The sequence below is a fragment of the Sminthopsis crassicaudata genome, chromosome 3, assembly GCF_048593235.1.
Source record: "Sminthopsis crassicaudata isolate SCR6 chromosome 3, ASM4859323v1, whole genome shotgun sequence".
Lineage (NCBI taxonomy): Eukaryota > Metazoa > Chordata > Mammalia > Dasyuromorphia > Dasyuridae > Sminthopsis > Sminthopsis crassicaudata.
The window spans coordinates 148,837,744-148,863,157 of NC_133619.1; the positions used below are offsets into that span (position 1 = coordinate 148,837,744).

At 30.9% G+C, this 25,414-nt stretch overlaps 1 protein-coding gene across 4 annotated transcripts in view; it reads right to left on the reverse strand.

Annotated features, from left to right (window-relative positions):
• UGGT2 (UDP-glucose glycoprotein glucosyltransferase 2) overlaps positions 1-25,414 on the reverse strand; it is a 197,451-nt gene that overhangs the window by 119,497 nt on the left and 52,540 nt on the right. For all 4 annotated transcript variants that reach the window (XM_074299372.1, XM_074299374.1, XM_074299375.1 and 1 more), the window contains 5 exons: positions 17,687-17,787; positions 12,942-13,041; positions 11,826-11,886; positions 9,830-9,921; positions 6,884-7,034 (listed from right to left, as the gene is read on the reverse strand). In XM_074299372.1, coding sequence (XP_074155473.1) covers positions 6,884-7,034; positions 9,830-9,921; positions 11,826-11,886; positions 12,942-13,041; positions 17,687-17,787 — 505 coding nt within the window. The remainder of the gene's footprint in view (positions 1-6,883; positions 7,035-9,829; positions 9,922-11,825; positions 11,887-12,941; positions 13,042-17,686; positions 17,788-25,414) is intronic.

A 25,414-nucleotide genomic window follows, 5' to 3' on the forward strand; every position in this document is an offset into this window, starting at 1 on the left:
AACTGAGACCTGGAGAAATAACTTGGCCAAGGAACCAAAGAGTATTAGTATCAAACCAATACTAATTGGAATTAGAATTAGAATTCTAATCTGGAGATCTGATGTAATATCAAGGGATTATTTAGAGAGTTAGACAAAATAAGAATAAAATTCATCCAACAGAACAAAAGTCAAAAACATCAAAAGAAACAATAAAAAAGTTGAAAAGGAATCTTATCAGATCTAAAATTTTATTATAAAATAATTATAGCTGCTAATGAAAAAAACTAAAAAAGAAAAAAAATCTAAATATTAGTTTAAATAGGTAAAATTTAGGAGCACAGGCATCAGCTCCTTTTCCCTAATATTCTTAAAGTTGCCACTTGTATTTTCCTTAAAGAATTGCTATTTCGGGGCAGCTAGATAGTGCAGTGAATACAGCACCAGCCCTGAAGTCAGGAGGACCTGACTGAGTTCAGATGTGACCTCACATACTTCCTAGTTGTGCGACTGTGGGCAAGTCACTTAACCCCAATTGCCTCAGCTATTGATAGAAATTGCTAATTCTATCCAGCCAGCTTTGAGTGATAGTAGATCTATCCAGTTAAAGTCTAGGCTTGGGTATTTCCACTTTCCTGGATGGCTCACTGTATTGCAATGAGCCCTAATTGCATGAGCATGACACAATAGAATTGAACACAAACTTGTCTGAAGGTATTCAGTCTTTACTCATAACCAGAAAAGTAAAAGGAATATAAAATATAATGAATGAATTACTACATATACTACACCTCTCTTAGACCTATTCACAACTAGGCTGTAGGTGCAACCCTAAATCAGGGTTCTTCTTAAACATATTTCAGATGTCTAGTCTCAGAAGTTGTCACTTGAAAATGAAATAATTCTCAGATAGAATGAACAACTTTACCATTTATGACTTCCACTGGCTTTCCCATTCAAGATTCAGGCAAACTTGGCTCTTTCAGATTGTTCTTTTACTCTAAATCCGGGCCTTTTGGATGTTCTATATCTTGTCAGCTCTTCTTCCTGTTGCTTTTAAGCTCTTAATACTCCTCAATCTACAATTGGCCATGTAATGGTCAGTCAAGCACAGGTGCTTTATAACCACTGCTCTATATTTTGCCATTTCCCTCTCATTGAATAATCCTACAATTACTTAATTTTCAAATTGGTTCTTTATAGATTTATCAGCTCAGTTTTATAGGGATGTACACTTTTGCAAGCTTTATGGTGGGGTTCACTAAGACACTTGTCCCATGGCTTGCTCTCCCCGCTGTGAAATAGAATAAGGAAAGAGTAATATATACCTTCCTTGGCATTAATAATCAGAGAATTGTTTAAGAGTTTTATTTTTGGTTTCACTTTTTAAGGAATCTTTTATGATGTGGAAATATGAATGAAAATTCTTTATTGGCTATATGTTAGGTGCTAAATGATTGTCATGACAGTCACATGCTTTTTCTAGGAAGATTCTGGGATGAACTTCCTCTTCTACCTCAGAATTAGGATCAGGGTTTCCCGAACTTCACATTTCTCTCTGCCATGTTTATGTCTGTCAGAATTGGGAATTATTGTTCCTCCTAGGGCAAAGTGAGTAGAGAGTAAAGAAACTGCTTTATTATTCACAGAAAGTAATTTCTTTCATCCATTCACATGGTTCCAAGTACCATATTCCTGTAAACTTCACTTTGTCTTAGTATTAGCAGCTGCCTTAGAGTAACTGGAATGTAATATGTAAAAATGAAAATGTTCAGATTTTTTTTTCCTTTTTTAGTTTTTTCATTATTAGCTATTATTATTTTATAATAAAATTTTAGATCTGATAAACTGTAGTAGGGTCATCCTACAGTAAATACTTGTGCAATAGATATAAAACCTTTCTGGTTTACTGGCTATACAGATTTTCTTATGACAGGCTCTCTTTTATATCCTCCCTTTCCTCCAGCCTAGAATCTTTATCTTTTCTGGAATCCTCCATATCTAGAAACTTCCATGACCCATAATGCTGACAAGTTCTTAGTATTTCTCCATCTGTTATAACAGAGATGAAAAAACAATCCGTGGATCATCTTACCTCCATTCCTTTACCCCACCTCCAAAATTACTATTTCTTGCCTATCTCACTGAACTGTCTTGTGTTATGAGAATAGTTATTAAGCAATTTCCATGTTAAATTATGAAGAATAATGTGAACTTGTCCGTGTGACAGCTGAGAAAAGTGATTTTTTTTTACAGCTCTTGCTGTAACTATCTTATATATCTATCTATATCTATATCTATCTATAGCAGTTGTATACTTGTCTTTTCAGTGACTGACTCCTGGACTTATCTATCTCCCCTCCACTGTGTTTATCTCTCTGATAACCATGATCCAAATATCTTTTGCTATGTAAACACTATTTCTTTGCATTATGGTCCTAGGAGTCTTAAATGTGGCTTTTAAACTTACACTGTATAAATTAAAATTTACCTATGTCAAAGGGTTATGCCTTATTTGTATGGCTTTTAAGATTCTTAGCATCTATTAGGACAGATTGGTAAGATTAGATGAGTGCTCTGAAATTTAGGAATGAGATTAGAGGCATTAAAAAGATAATCTTTCTCTGGAAGATTGAGAAGTTATTACAAATAAAATTCTTATCATGTAATTGAAATGATCATTTTAAAGAACAAAAAGAAAAGCCATAGAAGGAAAACTAGTTTAAAAGAAAATATATATATGTACAAAGATTTTACATGGACAAAATAAAGCTAGTTTAAGAATGGAAAGTTGATTACGTGAAAAAATTTACATCCATTATCTCTCATAAAGGTTTGATATACAAAATATATAGAGAAATAAATATATAAGCATGTTATTCCTTAATGGAAAAAATAGTCAAGGAAGATAAAATGATAAAAATTCTTCTCAAAGTAGAATGCAAACTATTATCAACTACTTCCCTATGAAATTATTCAACATCAGCACAGATACTTTATCCTGAAGGCCACAGGGTCTTTGTATATGACTTATAGCTGAAACCCTCTTTATATATTATCTTTCCTAAAAGAATGTGAACTCTCATTAGGAATGAGATTAGAGGCATTAAAAAGATAATATTGGATTGCTTGCCATCTAGGGCAGGGGGTTGGCAGGGGGAGGAGAAAATCCGAAACACAAGGCTATGCAAGGGGCAATGTTGTCAAATTATCTGTGCATGTTTTGAAAATAAAAAAAATATTTAAAAAAAAGGATGTGAACTCTATGAAAGCAGGGACTATCTTGTTTTTCTTATTTAAATTCCTGGTGTTTAGTACAAGGCTTTGCATATAGATGCATAAGAAATGCTTTTTTCATTCATTCATCCATTTTTTCATTTGTTTATCTTTATACAGGTTGTATTTCCCTTGAAAAATGTGAACTGGGAGGACTATTTTTTTTTTTTTGCCTATTTATAATAGTACCAACTAGAGAGCAGTATACAGTAAAAATGTATTGGATTAGATTGTGTTAGGTTGTAGGCACTCAAATGAGAAAGTTGTAATTACTAGAAAACAAATTGGATTAAGAACAAATCCTCCCACATTAACCTTATATTCTTTTTTGAAAAGGTTACTAATATTAGCAAATGGAAAGAAATGTTGTATATATACTGTATATAGATTTTCAACAAGTCAATTAGTATGTCTTAAGAAATCAATTCTCTTTTAATCATTCTACCTATCCACTAAGCCAAGTATCTAAAATTATTAAGTTGTAGAGACAAGATTTCTTGTTGAAGAAATCATAGGTTTTTGACTTTTTTTTTTTTTTTTTTTGCCTCATGATCATTTGTTACTAGATGGCTGGCTATTTTAACAATGATACTCTGAAGCCTGACTGCCATCAAAATCATATGACTTCAATCCAACTAGTCAAGAAAAAGTATTATCTCTTTACCTGAAAATAATGACACAGGTGTTAATAAAATATCTGGCAGAGCTTTTCATAAATAAGGACTTCAGGGTACTCATCCAATCTGTTCAACAACTGCTGGTATTGAAAAGGAACTGAACTTATAGGTAACCTACCATTGTCTAAGAAGGTATATTATAGTCTTGTTATGAAACATCAAGAAGTAATTTTTTGTAACATACTCAGTTCTCACTTTCTAGTGAATGTAGTGTTTCAATAAAAATCCATTATTAGTAAAAATAGTATTAATATATTCAAATTTATAAAGATTTATTTGAAATGAGATGTAATACAGTAGAAAGAACTCTGGGTCGAAAACCCAGGAAAATAACATATGAATTGACATAGGGTTTTAATAATAAGCTAATGAATTTTAGACTCTCTCCCATTTAGTCTTAAAGGCTGAACTAAATAAACTCTTAAGTCCCTTTTATATATAAGATTTACAGTTTGATTAAAAAAACTTTAAAGATAGATAATATTTAGATAATAAAGATAGGACAGTATTAGAAATACAAGCAGAATTGAATGCTCTTGTTGAAAAAGGATTTTAAAATATAAGAAATGTGTGTGCATTATATATATATATATTTTCTTATAAATAACTTGTTTCTCCAAAGGTCTTATCAACTATTTGAGGGCAATGCTTATATTTAATAATTCTTCTGTGCTCACCAAAAAATTTTAATATGGTATTTGAATAAAACTTCTTCAACTAAATTGAGAATAAGCTTTACTTTGGAAAACTAATTCTATTTGGGAACCCGAAATATCTTCTAACTTCTACATATATCCCAATTTTATATATCTTTCAAAAAAGAGTTTAAATCCTAAATTATCCATAAACTTTTCCCTCATGATTTCCCAATCTTAAAGTGATTTTCATCTCTAAAAACATTTACAATTATTACCATGCATGTAATTTTAATATTAATTAATTTATAAACAAATAATATACTGATAAGTAAAATTTCCTTTATTGTTTTCAAATTATGTTACTATATTGATATGATTTAACTTTAATATTTCTATGTCTTATCTTCCCAACTAAGCTGCATGCTCTTTGCTTCCCCAAATGCAATAAATATAGGACCTCGTTTCTAATAAGCACAATTTTGGTCTTGATTTTGAGATCACTGAAAGACAGTCTGAAATATTCTGGTCAAAATTTTGAACTTTGATTAGAATATGTTCAAATCCTAGGAATAAGATCTATATCCAACTTCTCCCAGATTCTTCTTACTAGAAACTGTATGGCCTAGACAACAAACTTCTTGACATTACATATTTGAAGAGAAACATTGGTTCAGTATTACATAGCTCCAAATGTTTACACCTAATATAATACTGTATCAATTTGACGGGATAGAAAAGAGGAATTCCATTAATTTTGCCATTTTGTTCATTATTAGGATGACCAGGAAAATGCAAGGAAGAAAAATAGAGGAGAGCAATAATTATGAAGAAGAGAATTGTTAAGAATAAAGAATATGAATACTTACATTATTGCAATCATGATTTAATATTCCTTGGTAAGGACTGGGAAGGAGAATGATGAGTGAAGAAAAGGATTAAAAGTAAGAAAAAGGAAGCATAAATAGTCAAGATTAAGATTTTATGGAAAAGAGAAATAATAAAAATGAATACAAATTTATCGCTTTATAAAGTAACATATTAAATATTTTATGAAAGCAGAATCTTCTAGTTGTTTTAAACAAATGCTTCAAGTTTAATTTCACAAAATATGTTAGAACCTTCATTAACTTCAATATATTCCTACTATTTTAATGAAAATATAGGACCTATTGGTATTAGCATAAAATTACATTATAAAAACTTGTATAAATTTTCATTTAAGTATTGAAAATGAAAACTCATAAAAATCAGATTCAAAAACACACGATAATTTAATTTTGCATTAACCAAAGGGGAAAAGTTATTTAATTGAATATTTTGCAATAATAACTAGGCAGTGACATGAACAATGTATTTCTAAATGTTCAAATTTTTAAAACCTGAATTCAGACATCACTAATTTGAAAACCAAATGATTCAACAGATGATATAGCAGCCTTGTAAAGTACTTATCCCAACAATAAAATTGATAGTTTTGTTGACAAATTATTCTATCATATTTTAGTTTTAAAAAACTTATGAAGAAGTAATGTTGATCTGTTAATATTTTCTCTGTCACCAAGGATCTTTTGAAATAAAAGGTCCCCAAAATGCAAGCCCATATTCTGCTGTGCCAAGCACTTCATATTATTTTTTCTAATGTATATGATATCAAATGAATACTCTTAATTTTCATTGTTTATCATACATCTATTTTCATGGTAGTCCTCTCCCAGAAAAATGTCAAATCATAAAACTTCAGTTAATGACCATAAACTCAATAACACAAGAATTACTGAAATGGTCACTTTTTTTTTCATGAAATATTTTTTAAAAGTGATGAACTTAAAATTAAGTGAAATCAGACCAATAATGGCATATGAGAAATGGTAATATAAAAATTATTCTACTTCTGAAATTAAGATTATGAAAAAAACATAATTGCAAGAATATCCTAGTACCTAAGCTCTTTTTCTTATACAATGTCTTATCTACTTGCTACTTCTTCATTCTAAAGATGATGAACTACAAAGCAAATTTGAGTAAAGGCTATGTGACATAAAGAATCACAAAAAATATTTGCTTTGTTTTAACATGAACCAAACAATTTCTTGCCATTTCCTTCTAACATATATGGAATAAAAGCTCACACTTAAGGAACTCAGAAGTACTACCAAAAAATGTGATAAAAGTGGAATGCCTCATACCACCACTTTTCCTAAAATGTTTAACTAATCCTAGCAAATGGCTCATGCATAACAGGATTTATGCAGTATTAAACCTTAATTTGCTAAAAGTTTTTACCTAAAGACTTAGAAATATATACAAACTTACCATTATTGAAGTATGTCGAATATCTAATGCATAGTTGTCATCCATATGATGTGTTTTTAATTTTAAAAGTTTGCTGAAGTCTTTTTCTTTAATCCCAAGATCACGAAGGCCATTCATTGCTTTCCCTTCTAATTTCAGCATATCCAGAATACTTAATAGTCAAAGAAAAGAAATAAATACATATATTATTGTTAAATAATTTCAAAAATTGATCTAGGATATCATTGCTATAGGGAGTATCTGGGGAACAAGCTGTACCAATAAAAGCCAGGACCTGCTCAGAAACTTATTGTATTAGCTATTTGGTCATTGAGAAGTGAAGTGATCTAGTGACAATATGTGTCAGAAGTAGGACTTGATTCCAAATTCAGCTGTTTTGAATTCATCTATATGTTTAGTATAACTTCAATGTGTACCTATGTAACTATCTAAACTATTAAAGTTCAGATTTAACAATTTAATTAGGATTGAATATGTGCTATAATACTGCCATTGTGGGAGGTATAGAAGAGAGTATGGAACAGAATGATACAAGCTGGAAAAGGGGGAACAAGTTGCTATCTGTACCTTTAGAAGAAGGGTTTCTTTTACTAAAAAGGCAATGATGCTATCATTAATGATTAATTTGTACAAGGGAACAAGATTAGTCATCAATACAGTTTTCTTGTAAGTAGAAAAGCCCAGGACATAAGATAATCAGAAGCTCTTCAGGTTTAAAAAATGCTTCTCAACAAGAGTACCACCAATACAAATTCAGAGGCAGAGGAGCTTTGCCCAACTGAATCAAATATAATATCCTTGCTGAATATGCTTTTTATTACAATGTTTTTTTAATTATCCTAGTGGTAGCTTTAGAGACAGAAAGTTCTGAATTAAAATTCTATCTCGATACATATTTCTAGGCACATGATCCCTGGCAGACAGTTTAAAACTCAGCTTCAGTTTTCTTAGCACCCACCTCTTTATAAAGTACTTTATAAAGACTAAAGCATTCATAAACATTGCTGTTATCATTCTCAAACCTGCACTTCTACCAGACCTGAGTCAAGCCAGACATGCTCCTTTGGTATAGAAGTCAATCTACCCACATTTTCTCCTCTTGGGCAAAATTGATCCAATATTAAGCCTTTCCTTAGGTCTTTTCTATATTTTATAGCACCACTGCATACATTGTAGAGTTTTCTTACAGCTGTATATCAGGCATACTTTAAAAAAAGTTTTATTGATTTTTTTTTAATACCACAGACCCTTCCCAATATTCCCTCAGTATAAATATTGAACTCTACTTTGTCAAAACAAGAAACAGCTAAGCAAAAGTGACTGACAAGAGTACTAAACCTAACTGTGCATGCAGCTTCCCAATCCCATAATCCCTCACATTTTTACTAGAAAGCAGGAAGTCTGCTTTATTGTTTTTTCTCAGACCAAGAGAGTTCCCAGAAACTTCTTGTTCTTTCTCTACCATTTTGCTCTGCCTCTGAAGATCATTTTCTGACCTCTTTTCCAGATAAACAACAAGATCATTTTTCCACCTGAAATGCTTTCAAGAAGGATTAGGCCATTCCACAGTTCCAAAAACAGTATATTGACATGTCTATCTTCTCACATTCTGGATGCAGATGGTTGGCTCTCTCCATCACAAGTCTACTGGAATTGGTCTGAATCACTTCATTGTTGAAAACAGCCAAGTCCGTCAAGAAGTGTGTTCTCTTAGTTCTATTCACTCTACTTAGTGTCAGTTCATGCAAGTCTCTCCAAACCTTTCTGAAATCATCTTGTAATATTCTACATTCATATGCTATAATTTATACAACCATTCCCCAACTGATGGGTATCCACTCAGTTTCTTTGTCACTACAAAAAGGGCTGCTACAAATATTCTCGCACATGTGGGTCTTTGAGAAACATACATACACACATATATGTATATGTGTATGTATATATATACATACACATTATATGTATATATATACTCATACATACACATACATATATATATAACATACACATATCCATATATATTACACACATATGCGTATATTATTTATGTATATATGTTTTATTTTCTCACTGCCAAATGTTTTAACTTCAGAATTTGATATTATTTTTAAAAAGTAGATAACATTAAGGGAAAAAACCATTTCATATGCTTATTACTGTAGCCTAAGACCAATAAGACTTTCCATTCTATTTGCAGATGAACCTTCTATATGTGTTGTTTTCATTAGAATGTAAGCTCCTTGAAAGTAGGGATTTTCACTTTTCTGTTTGTATTCCTATTGCTTTGCACATAGTAAGTACTTAACAAATGCTGTGCTTGTTGCCAGATATGTTGTAGAGAATATTTGTATTTAGGCAAAAATTTGGTAAGAGAGTTATCCCTTGCAATTCTGAAATTTTGTCATATACTAAAAAATGTCCCTCTCTTCATTTCCTTGTATCACGATTTAAATAAACATCTGGGCCCCAGAAAAATAGAATTAAGTGAAAAGGAAAATTAAATTATGTATGTTTTCTCTTGTTTTACCACTTTTGTAAAGCTCCTTCCATCTTTTATAATATTCTCTCAGTTTCAGCTTCTATCAAAGTGTTTGATACATAGTAAGCACTTGATAAATCATTGTTGATTTAATATTTTTTTGTTGTTGAAAAAAACTTCCTAGATATTCAGTCAAATATGGAAGAGTTGACCTGTAAAGGTTAGAATTCTACTTATCACTGACCTTTTTTATGCTTAGAATAAGGTATACTGGAAATACAGTTAATTAGATCACTCATATCAAATCTCTTAAGGTTACTACCTTGTCACAATTTTCATGTTTTTCACAATTCTTAAATTCATGGTTGCCCCTCACTTTCCTTCATCTCATGAGCAATAATGAATATAGTAAATGCAATAAAATTGGCTGTGTAGCATAAAATTTATATAAAGAATCTGATTCTTACCTAAATGGATCATGAAAGTCCAAGTCAATCTGAAGACCATTGATAAATAGACGAGCATCTCCTGGCTCAATTTCAAGTCTATCATGGAGACTCTTAAAATAGAATAAGAACAGACTGAGGTAAGGATCAAAATATAGGCAAACAGGATAACTATACATGATTTGGGGATCTTATTGGCCTAGACATATAACCTGTGTTTCCAGGATAGTTACTTGTTGAGAATATGAATGAATGGATGAGTGTGTGTCACATACACACATATGTAAAATGCTCCTGTATCTATTTTATGTATTACTCCCCATACCATTATAACCAGTAAACCCTGGATAAAGTAGAAGCAGTAAGAAGATTTGAAGAGGATAGAAATGAGAAGGGGCCCTCTGCCTACTCTTACTCTTCCCAACAAAGGACTGATCCAGGAATTGTGGTTCATTCATCTCTCATAAAACACCATGAGTAGAATTTTCAAAGAAGAAACCAAGTATTATAACAATAATGTGCTACTGATCACTAATGAATCCATCATTAGGATAACACACATTTTTGCCCATTGTATCAATGGATCTATGCTTCTATATCAATATTCCTTTGCATAATGCTTATGTAGCAAGAGAGAGAGGTTTTCATTTGGCTTACGGTGCTTAGGAAGCTTCAGTATATAGGCTAATGAAGCAAAATTTACTGACTAATATAGCATTCAAATCTATGACTGTGGAGTGTCAGCTGTGCAAATGAAAACCTCTTTAAACCCACTGATCAATTGTTTTTTATCCTGCAAGATAGTGCTTTCAAATAGGACAATAAAACTGATGAATAGAATAAACTTTAAAAGGTCAAAACTGTATAAAAGAATGGATGAAATGATTATCAAAATGTACATTAAATATTTTATAATGGAAATTGTAGAATAATGGACAAAGGATTCTTTAAATATCCCAAAATTTACAATTTTGTTCATATTGTCATCTATCACTGTATTCTAACTTTTGTGTTCTCTATATTACATTTCATTACTTTTTCTAAGAAATTAAGACACTATCCATATAACTTTTAGCTCACATAGGAGGGCATTTGTATCGCAATTTTCATCATAAACAAATTTACAAAAAGTTTTTTTATATCTGAAGTTTAAAAGACATTTATTTGTTTAATCATCTTTTTTTTTTTTTTTAACTAGAAAGCCTTTGAAAATATTAACTCCTTTAATGTTACATTTAAGAAATTTAGAAATTTAGCATTATTTTCTACAGGACATAAAGACAATTAAAAACTTATTCTCCATGAGCTTATGATGTAGGAAAGGGAATAAGACAAGAACTTAACAATGGGAATGTAATTTCATTTGATACAGGAAACTCCCAAGTGAGCAACTATTTCCTGCTAATGGAGATTAGCACTTTCAATACAAATTATAACATCAGAGTTGCCTAGAACAAAACTTTTTAAACTGTAGGTCACATCCCCATATAGGGTAGCATAACTGAGTGTGTGGGCCTTAAAATTGTGAATTATTATTAATAAATGTTTTATTTGTATACATAAATTATATACCTATATGTCATAGTTGTGTAAAAATTTCTCGAGCAAAGAGGAGACATGAATGTAAAAAATTTAAGAAGCCCTATCCTAGAGTGCTAAAAGGTTAAATAACTTATTCAGAATCACAAAATCAGTATGTGTCAGAAGTTGAACCTGAAACTAAGTGATCTAGCTCCAAGGCTATATATCTTTCCACTGTTATGTATTTGTATAATGTAAGGTTATATTGTTATAGAGGACATTTAGAAAGATACAGTTAAATGGTTAATTTATGAAACAATTATTTCCCCTAGTAAAAGTGGTTGTGAATTTTAAAATAAGTTATTTAAACAAATACAAAGTAATAATAATCTTAGAAAATTCCTTATTTTTGGTGACAAATTAAGGACTAAAATTTTGGTTTGAAAATCTGAAATGTTAATAATATAAACTAAATGTATTAAAGAAGTAGTCAAACCTTTTGATTTTCCTCTATTTCCTCTCGCATTTGTTGATTTACAGTAATTCTAGATAGCGATCTGCAAAATAAATACTGTTGTCACAGAGTTATTTTTCCTTGATAGCTTAAGGCTAATTAATATAGTATAGGAGAAGAAATTGGGAATTCTAACATCCTGTTTATTATAATTTTATCTCTATTAAATATTAACACATTCTGGAATAAACATAAGGTAAAAGACAATTCACTAAGTTTCATTCTGTTTTTTTATCAGCCAGATTTTTGTTATAAAATGTCACTGGTAGATTGACTCTTGCCTTCATAAGAGTTATATTAATAAAAAGTTAAAGTGCACCAATTGTAGAAATTAAAGTACTCTCGAAATCCTGTCACCTAATAAACAGTTTTCACTCAGAAATACTTAAGTGACAAAGCATTTTCATTTTAACAGTTGTTCACATATAGCAAATTTATATAATGGTACCAGATAAGATTACAGAAGCCATTTTCTGCATGGGTGCAAGTGTGTAGATTCATTAAGATATCCATTAAGAGAACAATACTGATTACCAATATTGGCTATATTTGAGGAACCAAAAGGAAGGCAAAAAAAAAAAAAAACAACAACAACAACCAATTGTTCCTCATGGGAGAATTATGCCTGAGCCAACTGTGTTTTTTCATTCAAATTGCTGAGTCCTCAGAGATGAGATCAGAATAAATTTTTAACAAAAAGGAAGGGAAATAAAAGTTGAATTTAAGTGGAAACAACTTAACAATGAATTATTTAAATAAGTAACCAACATCAAAAATAGTAAACAGAAATATCAGAAATCAACTATAAGAATTTTATCCAGAAGTTTAATTAATGTATGTGATTTGTGATTTGCAAAGTGACTACCACCAAGAAAACAAAAAAACCCAGAAAGTGTCTCAGTCATAAACTCAGTCTTGCCAATGAAACTATTTCAAACAATAACATTTTATTTCTTAAAAAAGCACTAATTGCATATGAATTACCTAGAACTGATATCATCTGTTCTCTCATTAATGAATTATATCAGATTGTGTGTGTGTGTGAAATAGCCTATATGAAAGGACTTTAGTTGGTCAAAATAAGTAACTTCAACATACCTGGCCTTCATTGGGAAGTTTTGAGAAATATTTCTCATTACTTTTAGGGCCTTATATACTGGAGCAGACATAATTTGAGAAGCTGCTTGAAGACTAAGATCTGCAAGAAAAAAATTACACTTAATTAACTGAACATTATTTAAGATTTTTATAATATTAATGTTATTAAAAGTATCTTAATTTTTATTTTTCCTTATGTTTATCATTATAAATTTAAGCTTGGTGAAATTTACTAAAATAAATATTTTAAATGCTTCCCTCTGGACTTCTTTTACATTTTTGTGAATGAATAATTAACTATAAAGTATTGATTCCTGTTTTCTGAATACATTTAGTGACAGTATGCTTATAAGTAATAGATAAATAAAAATATATCTGACAAAGTGTATTTTTATTTGTTATGGAAAATTAAGCATCTTAATGTAAGGCTTGATAAAGTGAATAATATTTTTTAAAAGAATTTAATAAAAGGCAAGCAATAAATTCAATTTTAACTTAGAAAGTCCCCCCCTCCCCCCAGGCTGGGGTTAACTTGCCCAGGGTCACACAGCTAGGAAGTGTTAAGTGTCTGAGACCACATTTGAACTCAGGTCCTCCTGAATTCAGGGCTGGTGCTTTATCCACTGCACCACCTAGTTGCCCCCAACTTAGAAAGTTAATGACAATGTCTTTCAAGGTGCTTCTCTAACTGTATATATGAAAGAAAAAAATTCTGTTCTTATAAAATTCTACAGAAATGAATGAAAGTTAGTGACAAGTTGTAGTTTAATTCTATCTAATATAATCATTGTCAATAATTCAGCTAATTCATCAGAATGTGCTAAAGATCTACTTCCATTATCCACTAGTTAATAATTTGACCATAACATGATACATTAGATTGAGAAATGGTCTTGAAAGCAGAAACTTAGGGGACGACTTTGGGGTGTCACTATAACATTTACTAGCTATCTGGTCTTGGGCAAATCATATAATCTGAAACTTAAACATTTCTTCAGAACTATAAATTTGTAATGGGTCTAGCTCTCTCTTTTAGTTTATAATAAATAAATAATAAAAAAATCCCAGGTTCTTGATATAATGGCAATATATTTTGTTTTTGTTTTTTATCATTTTAATTCAGGTAGAATTCCATATTAATAAATGTCTTGCAGATAGTACTGTATACTAAAAGGAATTTTCATGTTTCTTTATGACAAAAGCACTTTGTTAATCTTAAGGCACTGTACAAATCTGAAGATGCAAACTGGCAACTGATACTTTGAGATTCTTTAGACCTCAACTATTTACTATCCAAGGCTACAAAAAGGACTTGGTACTTTCAAATGGTTCAACATCACAAATAAATAAATAAGATTTCATTAATAAAAATGATACTAATCAGTAGCACTAGAAAAAAAGGAGAATCAACGAAGGAAAAGGGTAACAACAGAAAGAAGGTAGAGCTACTATTCAATTCTTATGTGGTTTATATGCTCTCTGTCAAGGAGAATGACTTTTGCCTTGGAAATTACAGGGGAAAAATGAGTAACAGGAAGTCAAGTACAGTGTATAGAACATTGGGCCTGTAATCAGGAAGGTCTGAATTCAAGTCTAGCTTTGGGCACTAGTTGGTTATCATTTAACCACTGCTTGCCTCAGTTTTCTTAAGTAAAATAGAAATAATAATAGCATCTACCTAACAGAACTGTTTTGAGGATCAAATGAAATGAAATTTGTAAAGTCCTTAGCATAGTATCTTGCATATAGTAATTAACAAACACTTATTCCTTTCTATTCCTTTTCCTTATAACCAAGATGAGAGATCACAATAAATTCAGGTCATTTAGCCAAATGAAGTAAATCCTCGGTTATTGAAAAAGCTGGTAGATATCTGGGTTACTGCCAGGGATACTGGATCATGGAAAATGGAAAAGGTATCACAAGACCAGAGAAGGGTAAATATTATTTCAATTTTCAAAAAACAGGGAGGTATCAAATCTGACTATAGATTCCTAGGGGGAATTACACAACAGATCATTAAAAAAAGATGTTGAAAATCTAGAGTTTATTTTATAGGAGGGATTAAAATAATTCTATTTGACTCTGAGGGCAGAACCATTATAATGTAGGATAGCTAGGAAAATTTTCCTAAAAATTAGAACTGCCCAAAAGTGGAATGAGCCACCTTAAGTGGTGATGAGTTCTTCCTTTTTGGAGGAAACATGCTTTGAAGTATGTGTTGAAAGAACAACTGCTGGATATGTTAAGTAGGGATTGCTCTTGCATGTGAGTTAAGACAACATAGATATAAAAAGTACTCTGGCTGCTGACTACCCTTCTTTCCTAGATTTTATCTCTTCTTTTTAATCTTGAAACACAATAAAGCTCAAAAGCATCACTTTCTATAGATGTTTCTTAATTCTCTTCCCACAGCTCCCCCCAAACTGTTAACACAATCCGCCTCTATAGCTATCTTGTAGAGTTGCTTTTCCTTATTTTTAAGTCCAAATTTGCTTCGGTACAACTTCTGCCCATTGTTCCTAGCTCTGACTTTTAGAACTGACACAAATCTAATCCCTCTTTCATGCTATAGACATTCAAAAATTTGAAGATGTCTATTTTTCCCATCTCCTCTCTTCCCCATCTCTCAGTCTATTCATCTGCAAATTAATTATTCCCACTTCACTTAATTGGTCCTCATTTGGATGACTATATCACTTTTTAGTTTAATCAATGTCTTTTCTATAATGTGACCTGACTAGATAAAGAACAGTAGGTTTCTAACTTAGTAGTTCTTAATATTAAATCTCATTTAAATTAGCCTAAAATTGCATTTGCCACATACTATGACACTTATATTGAGCCTGTGGTTCACTAAAATCTCCAAATTTTTTTCTGGATAAACTGCTACCTGGTCATGTTCCCCCTCCTAATTGCATTTATGAAGATACACTTCAGGCATTAATGTGGCTTAAGATTTGAAATGAATTCAAAGTGGTAGAGGGTAGATTTTATATTCAAATTTAATAGTCTGGCCACCATTAACTCAATTTTATTATATTATATACAAATGTCATTTCTCAAATATCCAATATAAAAGTATTCATGTTTGACCACATCATCACTACTCTCTAAATATCTGACATATAAGTTTTCCAATAATATTATCCTTAAGGACAAAAAGATTTTTGAAAACTTGTTTTGAATACCAATATCATATTAGACATTTTTTGTCATGATGTTTGAAAATTCTTGTTTTAATGAGATAAATTTGAGACCAATGCGGTACTTATTCTGCAAAATGATAAAACAATAATGTGATTTTTAAGAAAGATGTAGTCTATGTGATATGTATGTATACATATATATGCTACTATTCCTTTTAAAGGCATCACATTCTCATTGTTTAAACTTCATAATGCAATATATTTCAAGTTTCACAAGCATCTATTCTCACCTTTAATATATAATGGAGGTTGTGATAAAAAGTAATGTATGACATTTCTTCATGACATACACCAGTGCTACATTATTAGAAATTGTATAAGGGAAAAATCACAATTCTACATGATTTATAATTGAATCCAAAGACATTTTAGCAACAGAATATCTGCCTGCATATCATCAGTATGAAAGTTGCATAGAAATCAACTTGCTTACATTTGGTTTTCATTTCTATTCTATGTGAAAGTTTTTAATAGCCTGTCCTTTCATTCAATCTTTCCATTAAAAATTTGTCAGTGGGACAGGCAGCAGTGTAATAAGATCAAAATTTATAAGAGAAGGAAAAGAAAGATGATACTCTGATATGTCCTGACTTTATGGTCAAGATATGTTATTTCCTTTTATATGGGGCATTTAAGATTTTTAGAAACAAGATTTAATACTTTGGGTGAAATTATTAGATAAGCATACTTTTTAAAAAGTTAAAAATTTAAAATAACTACTTTTGGAATAATTTTAGTACTTATAAAATTTATACATACAAACCACAATCTAACATCATGTATAAAATGTGGTATTAATTGTAATTAGATAATTAACATTCATATTATTTACATATTAATATTATATTATATACAAAATGACTGCAGTTTCACCAGCTTCAGAAATTTCTTAAATGAGAATTTCCTCCACCATAAAAATTACAACTATCTATGACTTATTATGTTTTGAGTTTTGCGAAGTTGCCTCAGGCATAAAAAAGATGAAATGACTTGTACAAGGTCACATAACTCCTAAGTCCAGGGAAACTCTTGAACCCAGGTCTTTCTAACAACAAACAAAAACATTTATATAATATTACAGTTTTCAAAGTACCTTTACATATGAAATGTGAGGGAATCAAATAGTGGAAAGAGGACTAGATATGGACTTACGGAGAACCATGATCAATGAACTCTTCTACTTTTATATGTTATCTAAACATTTAGGTTCAGTCTCATCTAAAAAATGGGGACCTGAACTAGATCTTGAAAGTCTTTTCTTCCTCTAAATTTATAATCCCAAATCATCTCATCTCAGCATAAAAATAACTATGAATGTAGACTGGAGGGGTAGATTTTTGTCCATTTTGAAGTTGAAGAAATGAATTCAGGTTTTAAATAACTCATCTAAAATCATATAGACATTAAGAGTGGAAGGATAGAAGAAAAACTAGTATCTGGGTCTCCTGGGTTTTAGTCTACTGCTCTTTCCACTCTACCTGCAAAAACAAGTGAGTTCATTATAAAATGTATTTATAGTAAGTCTACATACTATACCTTGCAGCTCCCAGGCCTTTAGAGGTACCATTTCTTTACTACTTTGGATAAGATGTTTTCGGAACTCTTTCAGATTTTCTCTAAGATCTGGGTATATTTCTCTGGATTAAAACATTAATATTAATTATTGTCAACTATTACTTATAGAAATGTTTTATGACTTTATTTAACAGTTAATATTGTTCACATAAAATTATCAACATCCTTTAATTCTGAAAGTTCTACATTAGCTTCATTAATTTGTATTTTCTTTCCATTTATAATTAATGAGGTTTTTACCTTATAGTTCACACATTTCACAATTCTATTTAATGTGGTTCTAAACTGAAAATATATTTTACTATACATATGATTAAATTATAATATTTCTGGCATTATTCTTTCCAAATCTGTGGAACAGTGATACTTTAGAAACAAATGAACAAATGGAATATTTTAAAATAGCTTATTTAGCAATTAATTCAATTTATCAACAAGCACATATGATGAACATTCCTGTAAAAAATAAGATTAAAAAATTAAAATGAAGAGTGAATATATACTTAGCTAATCAAGTATTTATTAAATGTCTACTATATACCAATTGCTATGCAATATGGGATGAAAAGAATGCCTATTCATAATGAGCTTATATTCTAAAGAAGGCAATGAGTGTGTGCATGTATGTGCTTATATAAACCTTATACATATATGCATATGCGTATATTAAAACACACATATCACATGTATATACAACATACTTAATTACTAGGTTTTTTGGGAGTCAAAGTTCTAAGACTTGGAGGGATCAGGAAGGCTTCATGTTTAAGATGATGCTTCCTCTACATCTTAAAAGAAGAGAGATAATCTTTGAGATTGAAGTATAATAAGAGAAGTACATTCTAGAAATGGTTAATGAAAATGCACAGATAAAGAAAATGGAATGTAATGTCAAAAAAAATGTGAGAAAACCAAATTAATTAGACCACAGAACATGGAAGTAGAAGCAATGTCCAATGAAGTTGAAAAGATAGATGAGAACCATGTTGAATAGGGATTTAAAATCTAAATGAAGAGGTTTATTCCAGAGGAAGTACCATAGTTGATTAAATGAGTCACACAATCACAATGTGCTTACAGAAAATTACTTTGGTAGCCTGTCTTACTTGTGTAAGCTATATACAGTAGGGAGAGACTTGAGATAGGGAGACTAATTAGAAGCCTTTTGCAATAATTCTAGGCAGAAGATAATGGGATCCTGAAATAAAGTAGTAACTGTGTGAATGGAGAGAATGGGTAGGAGGTGAGAAATGTTGTGAAAGTACAAATGGCAAGATTGGAAGCTGATTGGATATATGGGATGCGGGAAAATAATTAGTCCAGAATAATGTTGAGATAACAAACCTGAGAAATGGAAGGACAAAAGTGCTTTTGATAGAAAAAATAAAGTTTGGTAGAGGGGGAAAGATTACCAGTTTAGTGTTAGGCAAGGTGAATTTTATGATGTCTTCAGTTTGAACTGTCCAACAGACAACTGCAAAACCATGGCAGAGAAAGTAGAGCTGGCTTGATAGACCTAGGAGTTATCTACAGAGATGATGGTTAAAGTCATGGAAGCTGACAAACAACTGAGAGAAAGTACAAGAGAAGAGGACCTAGGACTGTTATGGGCCAGAACTCTGAACTTAAAACAAGGATTCTTACAAGGGGCTAATTCAGTGGAATTGATAAGACAATGGGTATCTAGTTTAGCATGGTGATTAATGTTCTCTAAGTTCAGTATGATTGATTTAATCTTACAACAAATAATGGTTTCCCAGTAATATAATGATTGGTTTATACTCAGTGTAGAGCATATAAGCTGGGAGCCTCAGCTAGATTCATTCAGAGGCAGAACAGACAAGAGAACTGGAGGAAGGAGCTTAAGCTCTCAGAGTGAAGGAGAAACAGATTCAATTCCATCTTCAGTCAGGCTCCTGGTGGCTGGCCTGACCTCCTTTCTTCTCCACTAAAACCAAGATTCCGGAAGGCCTAGAAAGCTAGCTGAAGTCCCAGGCAAGGAGACAAAACTTTGAAAGAGATAATAAAGGATGTGGACTTTAACCCCTGGCTACTCTCACGGTGATTACTAAGCTGAAAAGAAGGCTGCCTAGAGACCTCCAAGAAAACCCAATGAGAACTTTAAACAGGACAGAGTAGAATCTTCTGGAATAATTATAGTTAGGGAATATGATAGAAATGAATCAGTAAAAGTAACTGAGAAAATGCAGTCAAACAAATGGCAGGTGGACCAGGAAAAAATAATAGCATAAAAACACACAGAAAAAAAAATGTGTCCATGAGGAGAACATAGCTATCATACAAAATATTACAGATGAGTCAAGGAATATGAATATGAAGAAACGTTCATCAGATTTAGTAATTAAGGGACCACTGGTAAATTTGGAAAGAGTAATTATGATTGATTGACTGATGAAACTAAAAAGTAAATTATAGAAGGTTGAAGAGTGAGAGGAAAGAGGAGTTAATAAGTAGTCAGAATTTTTAGTAGTCAGAATTTTTAAGGATTTTGGCTGAGAAGGGAATGATTTTTTTTTTAAATTGGAATGGCTATTTTAAATTGAGGTCAGAATGGAAGAAAAGAGGGGTAAAGAAATTGGAGGTGTTTAAGCAGGAAAATATTACATATAGATAGGATGAGGCAAATGAAGAAGTGGATTAACAGCTAATGGTCAGGTAAGAAAATGTGAAGTGTTTCTAATTAGGGAAGCCAAAAACTTGTAGGTAATAGGTAAATCTAGTGTGTGACCATCCATTATGTGAGGTCAAGATGGAGTAAAGGAGAAAGCCACAGGCCTTATTATGATAGTTGGGGAAATGCAATATTAAGAGATTTGAAGGAGCATCTTCATGAATATTAAAGTTTTGTAGTGTGAGAGAGGACAAGATGTAAGTTAGGTGATCAACTCCTTAAGGAAGGAGGGAGAATGACATGGCAGATATTATATAATTATTACAGTACACACACACACACACACACACACACACACACACACACAAAATCAAATTGTTTTGTAACTTCAATGATGAAGTTAACTGAAATACAATGATTAACTTGGAACTTAACCATAATTTCTGCCCAAAATTTTGAAACTAAAATCTCTTAAATATCTTTTTGCTTGATAAGTGGATTATCTGTCTGAATATAAAGACAAGACATAGATTACCATAAAATATTTTCAGTTGCTAATTGACTGAATTTAGGATCAGATAAAATTTAAAATATGCATGCATGCCATTATCACAGTTTTAATTAGTCTTATCACTACACCAATTAATCAGCTAATTCAGAAAAATAAAAATTATTTTTATTACTAGTAAAAGCACCCCTCCCTGAGTTTTTGCTCTTCCAATAGCAGTGCAGTATAGTTTATGATGGGATTTTAGCATTAGAAATATCTGAGTTCAACTCTAGCCTCTGATACACACAAGCTATAAGATTTGTCAGAACTTGTGCTTTGCTGCCATAGCCTCAGGAATCACGTACATGTGGGGGCAGCTAGGTGGCGCAGTGGATAGAGCACCAGCCCTGAATTCAGGAAAACCCGAGTTCAAATCTGATCTCAGACACTTAACACTTCCTAGCTGTGAGACCCTGGGCAAGTCACTTAACCCCAGCCTCAGAAAAAAAAAAAAAAAAAAGGAATCATGTACATGCCTTAAGAAGACACTAGAATAAAACTTTAATGGTCTGTTGATCTGGAACTGAAAAGAACTTCAGAAATCATCAAATCCAACTCCTTTATTATATAAATGAAGAAATTGAAGTCCAGGGATATAATATGAATTGTCCAAGATCACAGATACTAAGCATTTACTGACTTGAAAGTTACTGTACAAAAGTTTTTAGAATTTACCATTTAAAAACTAAAACATGATCAATTTATGTAGCTTTCATATGCATTTGAAAAAAGTCTACTTTTCTCTTCCCTAACTTCCCTATATTTTCCAAATCTATAATTTCATTTTAAACTTTTTTTGATTTATCAAATACTGGGGGCAATGTGTTAAGATCTTCCACTATTATTTTTCGTTTAAACACTTTTGCGATTCAATTACTATTTTCTACATAAATCTTTACATTATGCTGCTAGATACAACAATCAGTATAATTTTAGTATTGACAAAGATACTTTTAAATATGATATAATTTACTTTTTTCTAATTATATTAAAATTCAGCTTTTTCAGATGTTATTTTCTATATTTTCTTTTAAAATATTTTCATGATTAATAGGCTTTTTTTACACTGTTCAACTTACTTCATATCCTCTAAACAATAAAAGAAAAAGAAATAATATTGTTTTTTCCATTAGATTGTGCAGGAACGATCCCTTTTTATCCACAATAGTTAATAACAATGCTGGTATATAATTGGCTCATTTCTTTCTAAAAGTGACTAGCTCAATTCACAGATCCACCATTAATACATAACTGTGTCTGTTTTCCCATCAACTTTTGTCACTTTCTTCTTTTGGCATTTAGCCAATGTGATGAGTAAAAAAATGGAAACTAAGAGTTGTCTTAATTTACATTTCTCTAATCAGTTATTTAGAGCATTTGAAAAATGGTTGTTCATGACTTGAATTTCTTTCTTTAAAAAATTTCTCATTCATATTCTTTGACAACTTATTCATTGGGAAATGATATTTATACTTTATTGTAGTTTACAGAATTTTGGTAGTGGAGTGTCCTAGCTCTTAACTCAATGGATATGAAATAAGTCACTCTCCTTGATACTAATATATCTTGGAACTGAGACCTTTAATAGAGAAACTTACTGCATAGATTCCCCTGACCCCAAGTACTTGTATCCTTCTTAATTTTAATGTTTTTATGTGAATTTTTTTTATCTTGTATGATTTTATTCCTTGTTTGGTCAGTTTAGTCAGTAAATATTTATAATGAGCCAATTACATACCAGGCACTGTGGTTAACTATTGTGGATAAAAAGGGGATCATTCCTGAACAATCTAATGGAAAAAACAATATACAGACAACTAAGTATAAACAAGATGTAAACAGGATAAATTGAAATTAATCAACAAAAGACAAGTATTAGAATTAAAGGGGAATTCACAAAAGACTTCCTGTAAGAGGTGAGATTTTAGCTGGGTCTTGAAGCCAGGGACGTCAGAAGGTAAAGACAAGGAGGGAGAGAATTCTAGGCCTGAGGAGTGAAAATGCTTGGCCATGAACTCTCTTCTTATTTATTCCTAGTAAATACTAAATTCTTCCCTGAGATTTTTGGATTTATCAAATACTTTGCTATTATAATTATTTGCTCTTAATTGCTGTGTTTTTAATCTATCCAACTGATTGATCCCTATTTTTTAACCAATACTAAATCATTATGATGACTACTGCTTCCTGGTCTTTTTGAAATGTTACTGCTAGCCTATCTTCCTTTGAATTTTTCTTATATATTCTTGACCTTTTATTTCATGAGATGGATTTCTTTTCTAGTTATATGAAATAATATTTTAGTAGTTTAATTGGCACAGCATTGAAAAGATTAGTTTGGGTACTTTGAAAATTTTTGTTATCTCAAGCTACATTTGAGCAATTAATATTACTCCAATTACTTAGGTTTGTCAATTGCTATAAACATTATTTATAGCTGAATTCATGCAGTTCCTAGTGGCATCTTTACAGACTAAAAATATGAGGCTGGAGCAGAATTTATTATGCTTTGGCTGAAGTTTAAAGACAAGTAAGAATAGCAATGATGACCTTAGGCAAAATAAAAGCAAAAAGAAACAAAATTGAAATAGATAGTTAAATCACTTTTTGCTGAAAAGTAATATGAATAATGAACAATATCAATACTATACCTATATGGTATCATCAAATAAAAACTATCAAATTGATAGTATCAAAAATGAAAAAGGTGAATTCATTAGAAACAACTATTAGGAGCTATTTTGCTCAATTATGTGTCAGTAAATTGGACAATCTAAATGAAATGGATGAATATATAAAAAATATAAACTATCCAGGTTAAAAGAATAAAATACTTAACCCAATCTTAGAAAAAGAAACTGAACAAGTCATGAATGAAATTCATAAGAAAATATCCCCAAGACCAGACGGCCTCATAAGTGAATTCTACCAAATATCTAAAGATCAATTAATCCCAGTATGATAAAAATTATTGGGAAAATAAGTGAATAAGGAGTCTTATTAAATTCCTTTTATGACACAAATACAGTGCTAATACCTAAATCAGGAAGAATCAAAACAGAGAAAAAAATTATGGACCAATTTCCCTAATGAATATTGATGGAAAGATTTTTAAATAAAATACTACAAAGAAATTACAGCAATATGTCACAAGGATCTATGACCTAAGCTATGACCAGGTGGGATTTATACCAGGAATGCAAGGCTGCTTTAATATTGGGAAAACTATTAACATAAAACATATCAGTTACAAAAGCAATAGAAATAATGATTATCTCAATAGATGCAGAAAAAACTTTGACACACTACAATACTTATTCCTATTAAAATACTAGAGAGCAGAGAAGTAAATGGAAATTATCTTAAAATGATAAGTAATATTATCTAAAACCATCAGCAAGACTTATCTGTAATAAGGATAAACTAGAAGCCTTTCCAATACAATCAGGTGATATAAATATTACGCTTTGAGAATCCTAGAGAATCAACTAAAAAAACTACTTGAAAAAATTAACAACTTTAGAAAGTTGCAAGATACAAAACAAAACCCACATATTTCATGAACATTTATGTGTATTACTAATGAAGTCCAGCAGAAAGAGACATAAATTCCACTTAAAATAACTGTAGACTATAAAATACTTGGGAATCTACCTGCTGAAACACCTATGAAACCATATGAACACAATTACAAAAGATTTTGACACAAAGTCAGATCTAAACAATTGGAAAAATATAAACTTTTCGTTGGCATACCAAGCCAATAAAATGAAAATACCTAAATTAACCTATCCATTCAATGCAATATCAATCAAATTATCAAAAGTCATTTTACAGATCAGAAAACATTGCAACAAAAACTCATCTGGAAAAAAAAAAGCCACAAAAGGCCAAGAATATTAAGGGAATTAAAGGGAAACAAATGGGAAGGAAAGCATCTAGCCATACCACATCCTAAACTATTATAAAATAGCAATTACCAAAATGATCTGGCATATTACATTACATTACAGTAAATTACCACAGTAATCTAGTATATGATAAACCCAAAGATCCAGACTTTTGGAACAATAATAATATTGTTTGGAACAACTTTGTTTGAGAAAAAACTATTGGGAAAACTGAGAAAAAAAAGAATGGCAGAAACTAGGCACAGATCAACATTTTACACTATATATAAAGACAAGGTGAAAATAGAGTTATGATTTACACATAAATGGTGATATCATACGCAAATTAGGAGAACATGGGATAGTTTATATTTGTCAGATGTATGGATAAGAGAAGAATTTAGGAACAAAGAAAATATAGAGAGCATTATAAAATATAAAATAGATAATTTTGATAATATAAAATTTTAAAGTTTTTATGCAAACAAAACCAATGCAAATCAAAATTAAAAGAAAAAAATACTGGAGGAAAATTCTGCAACAAGCATCAAATCAATCAATCAAATTATCAAAAGTAAATAAAGGCCTTTTCTAAAATATATAGGGAAATGAGTCAA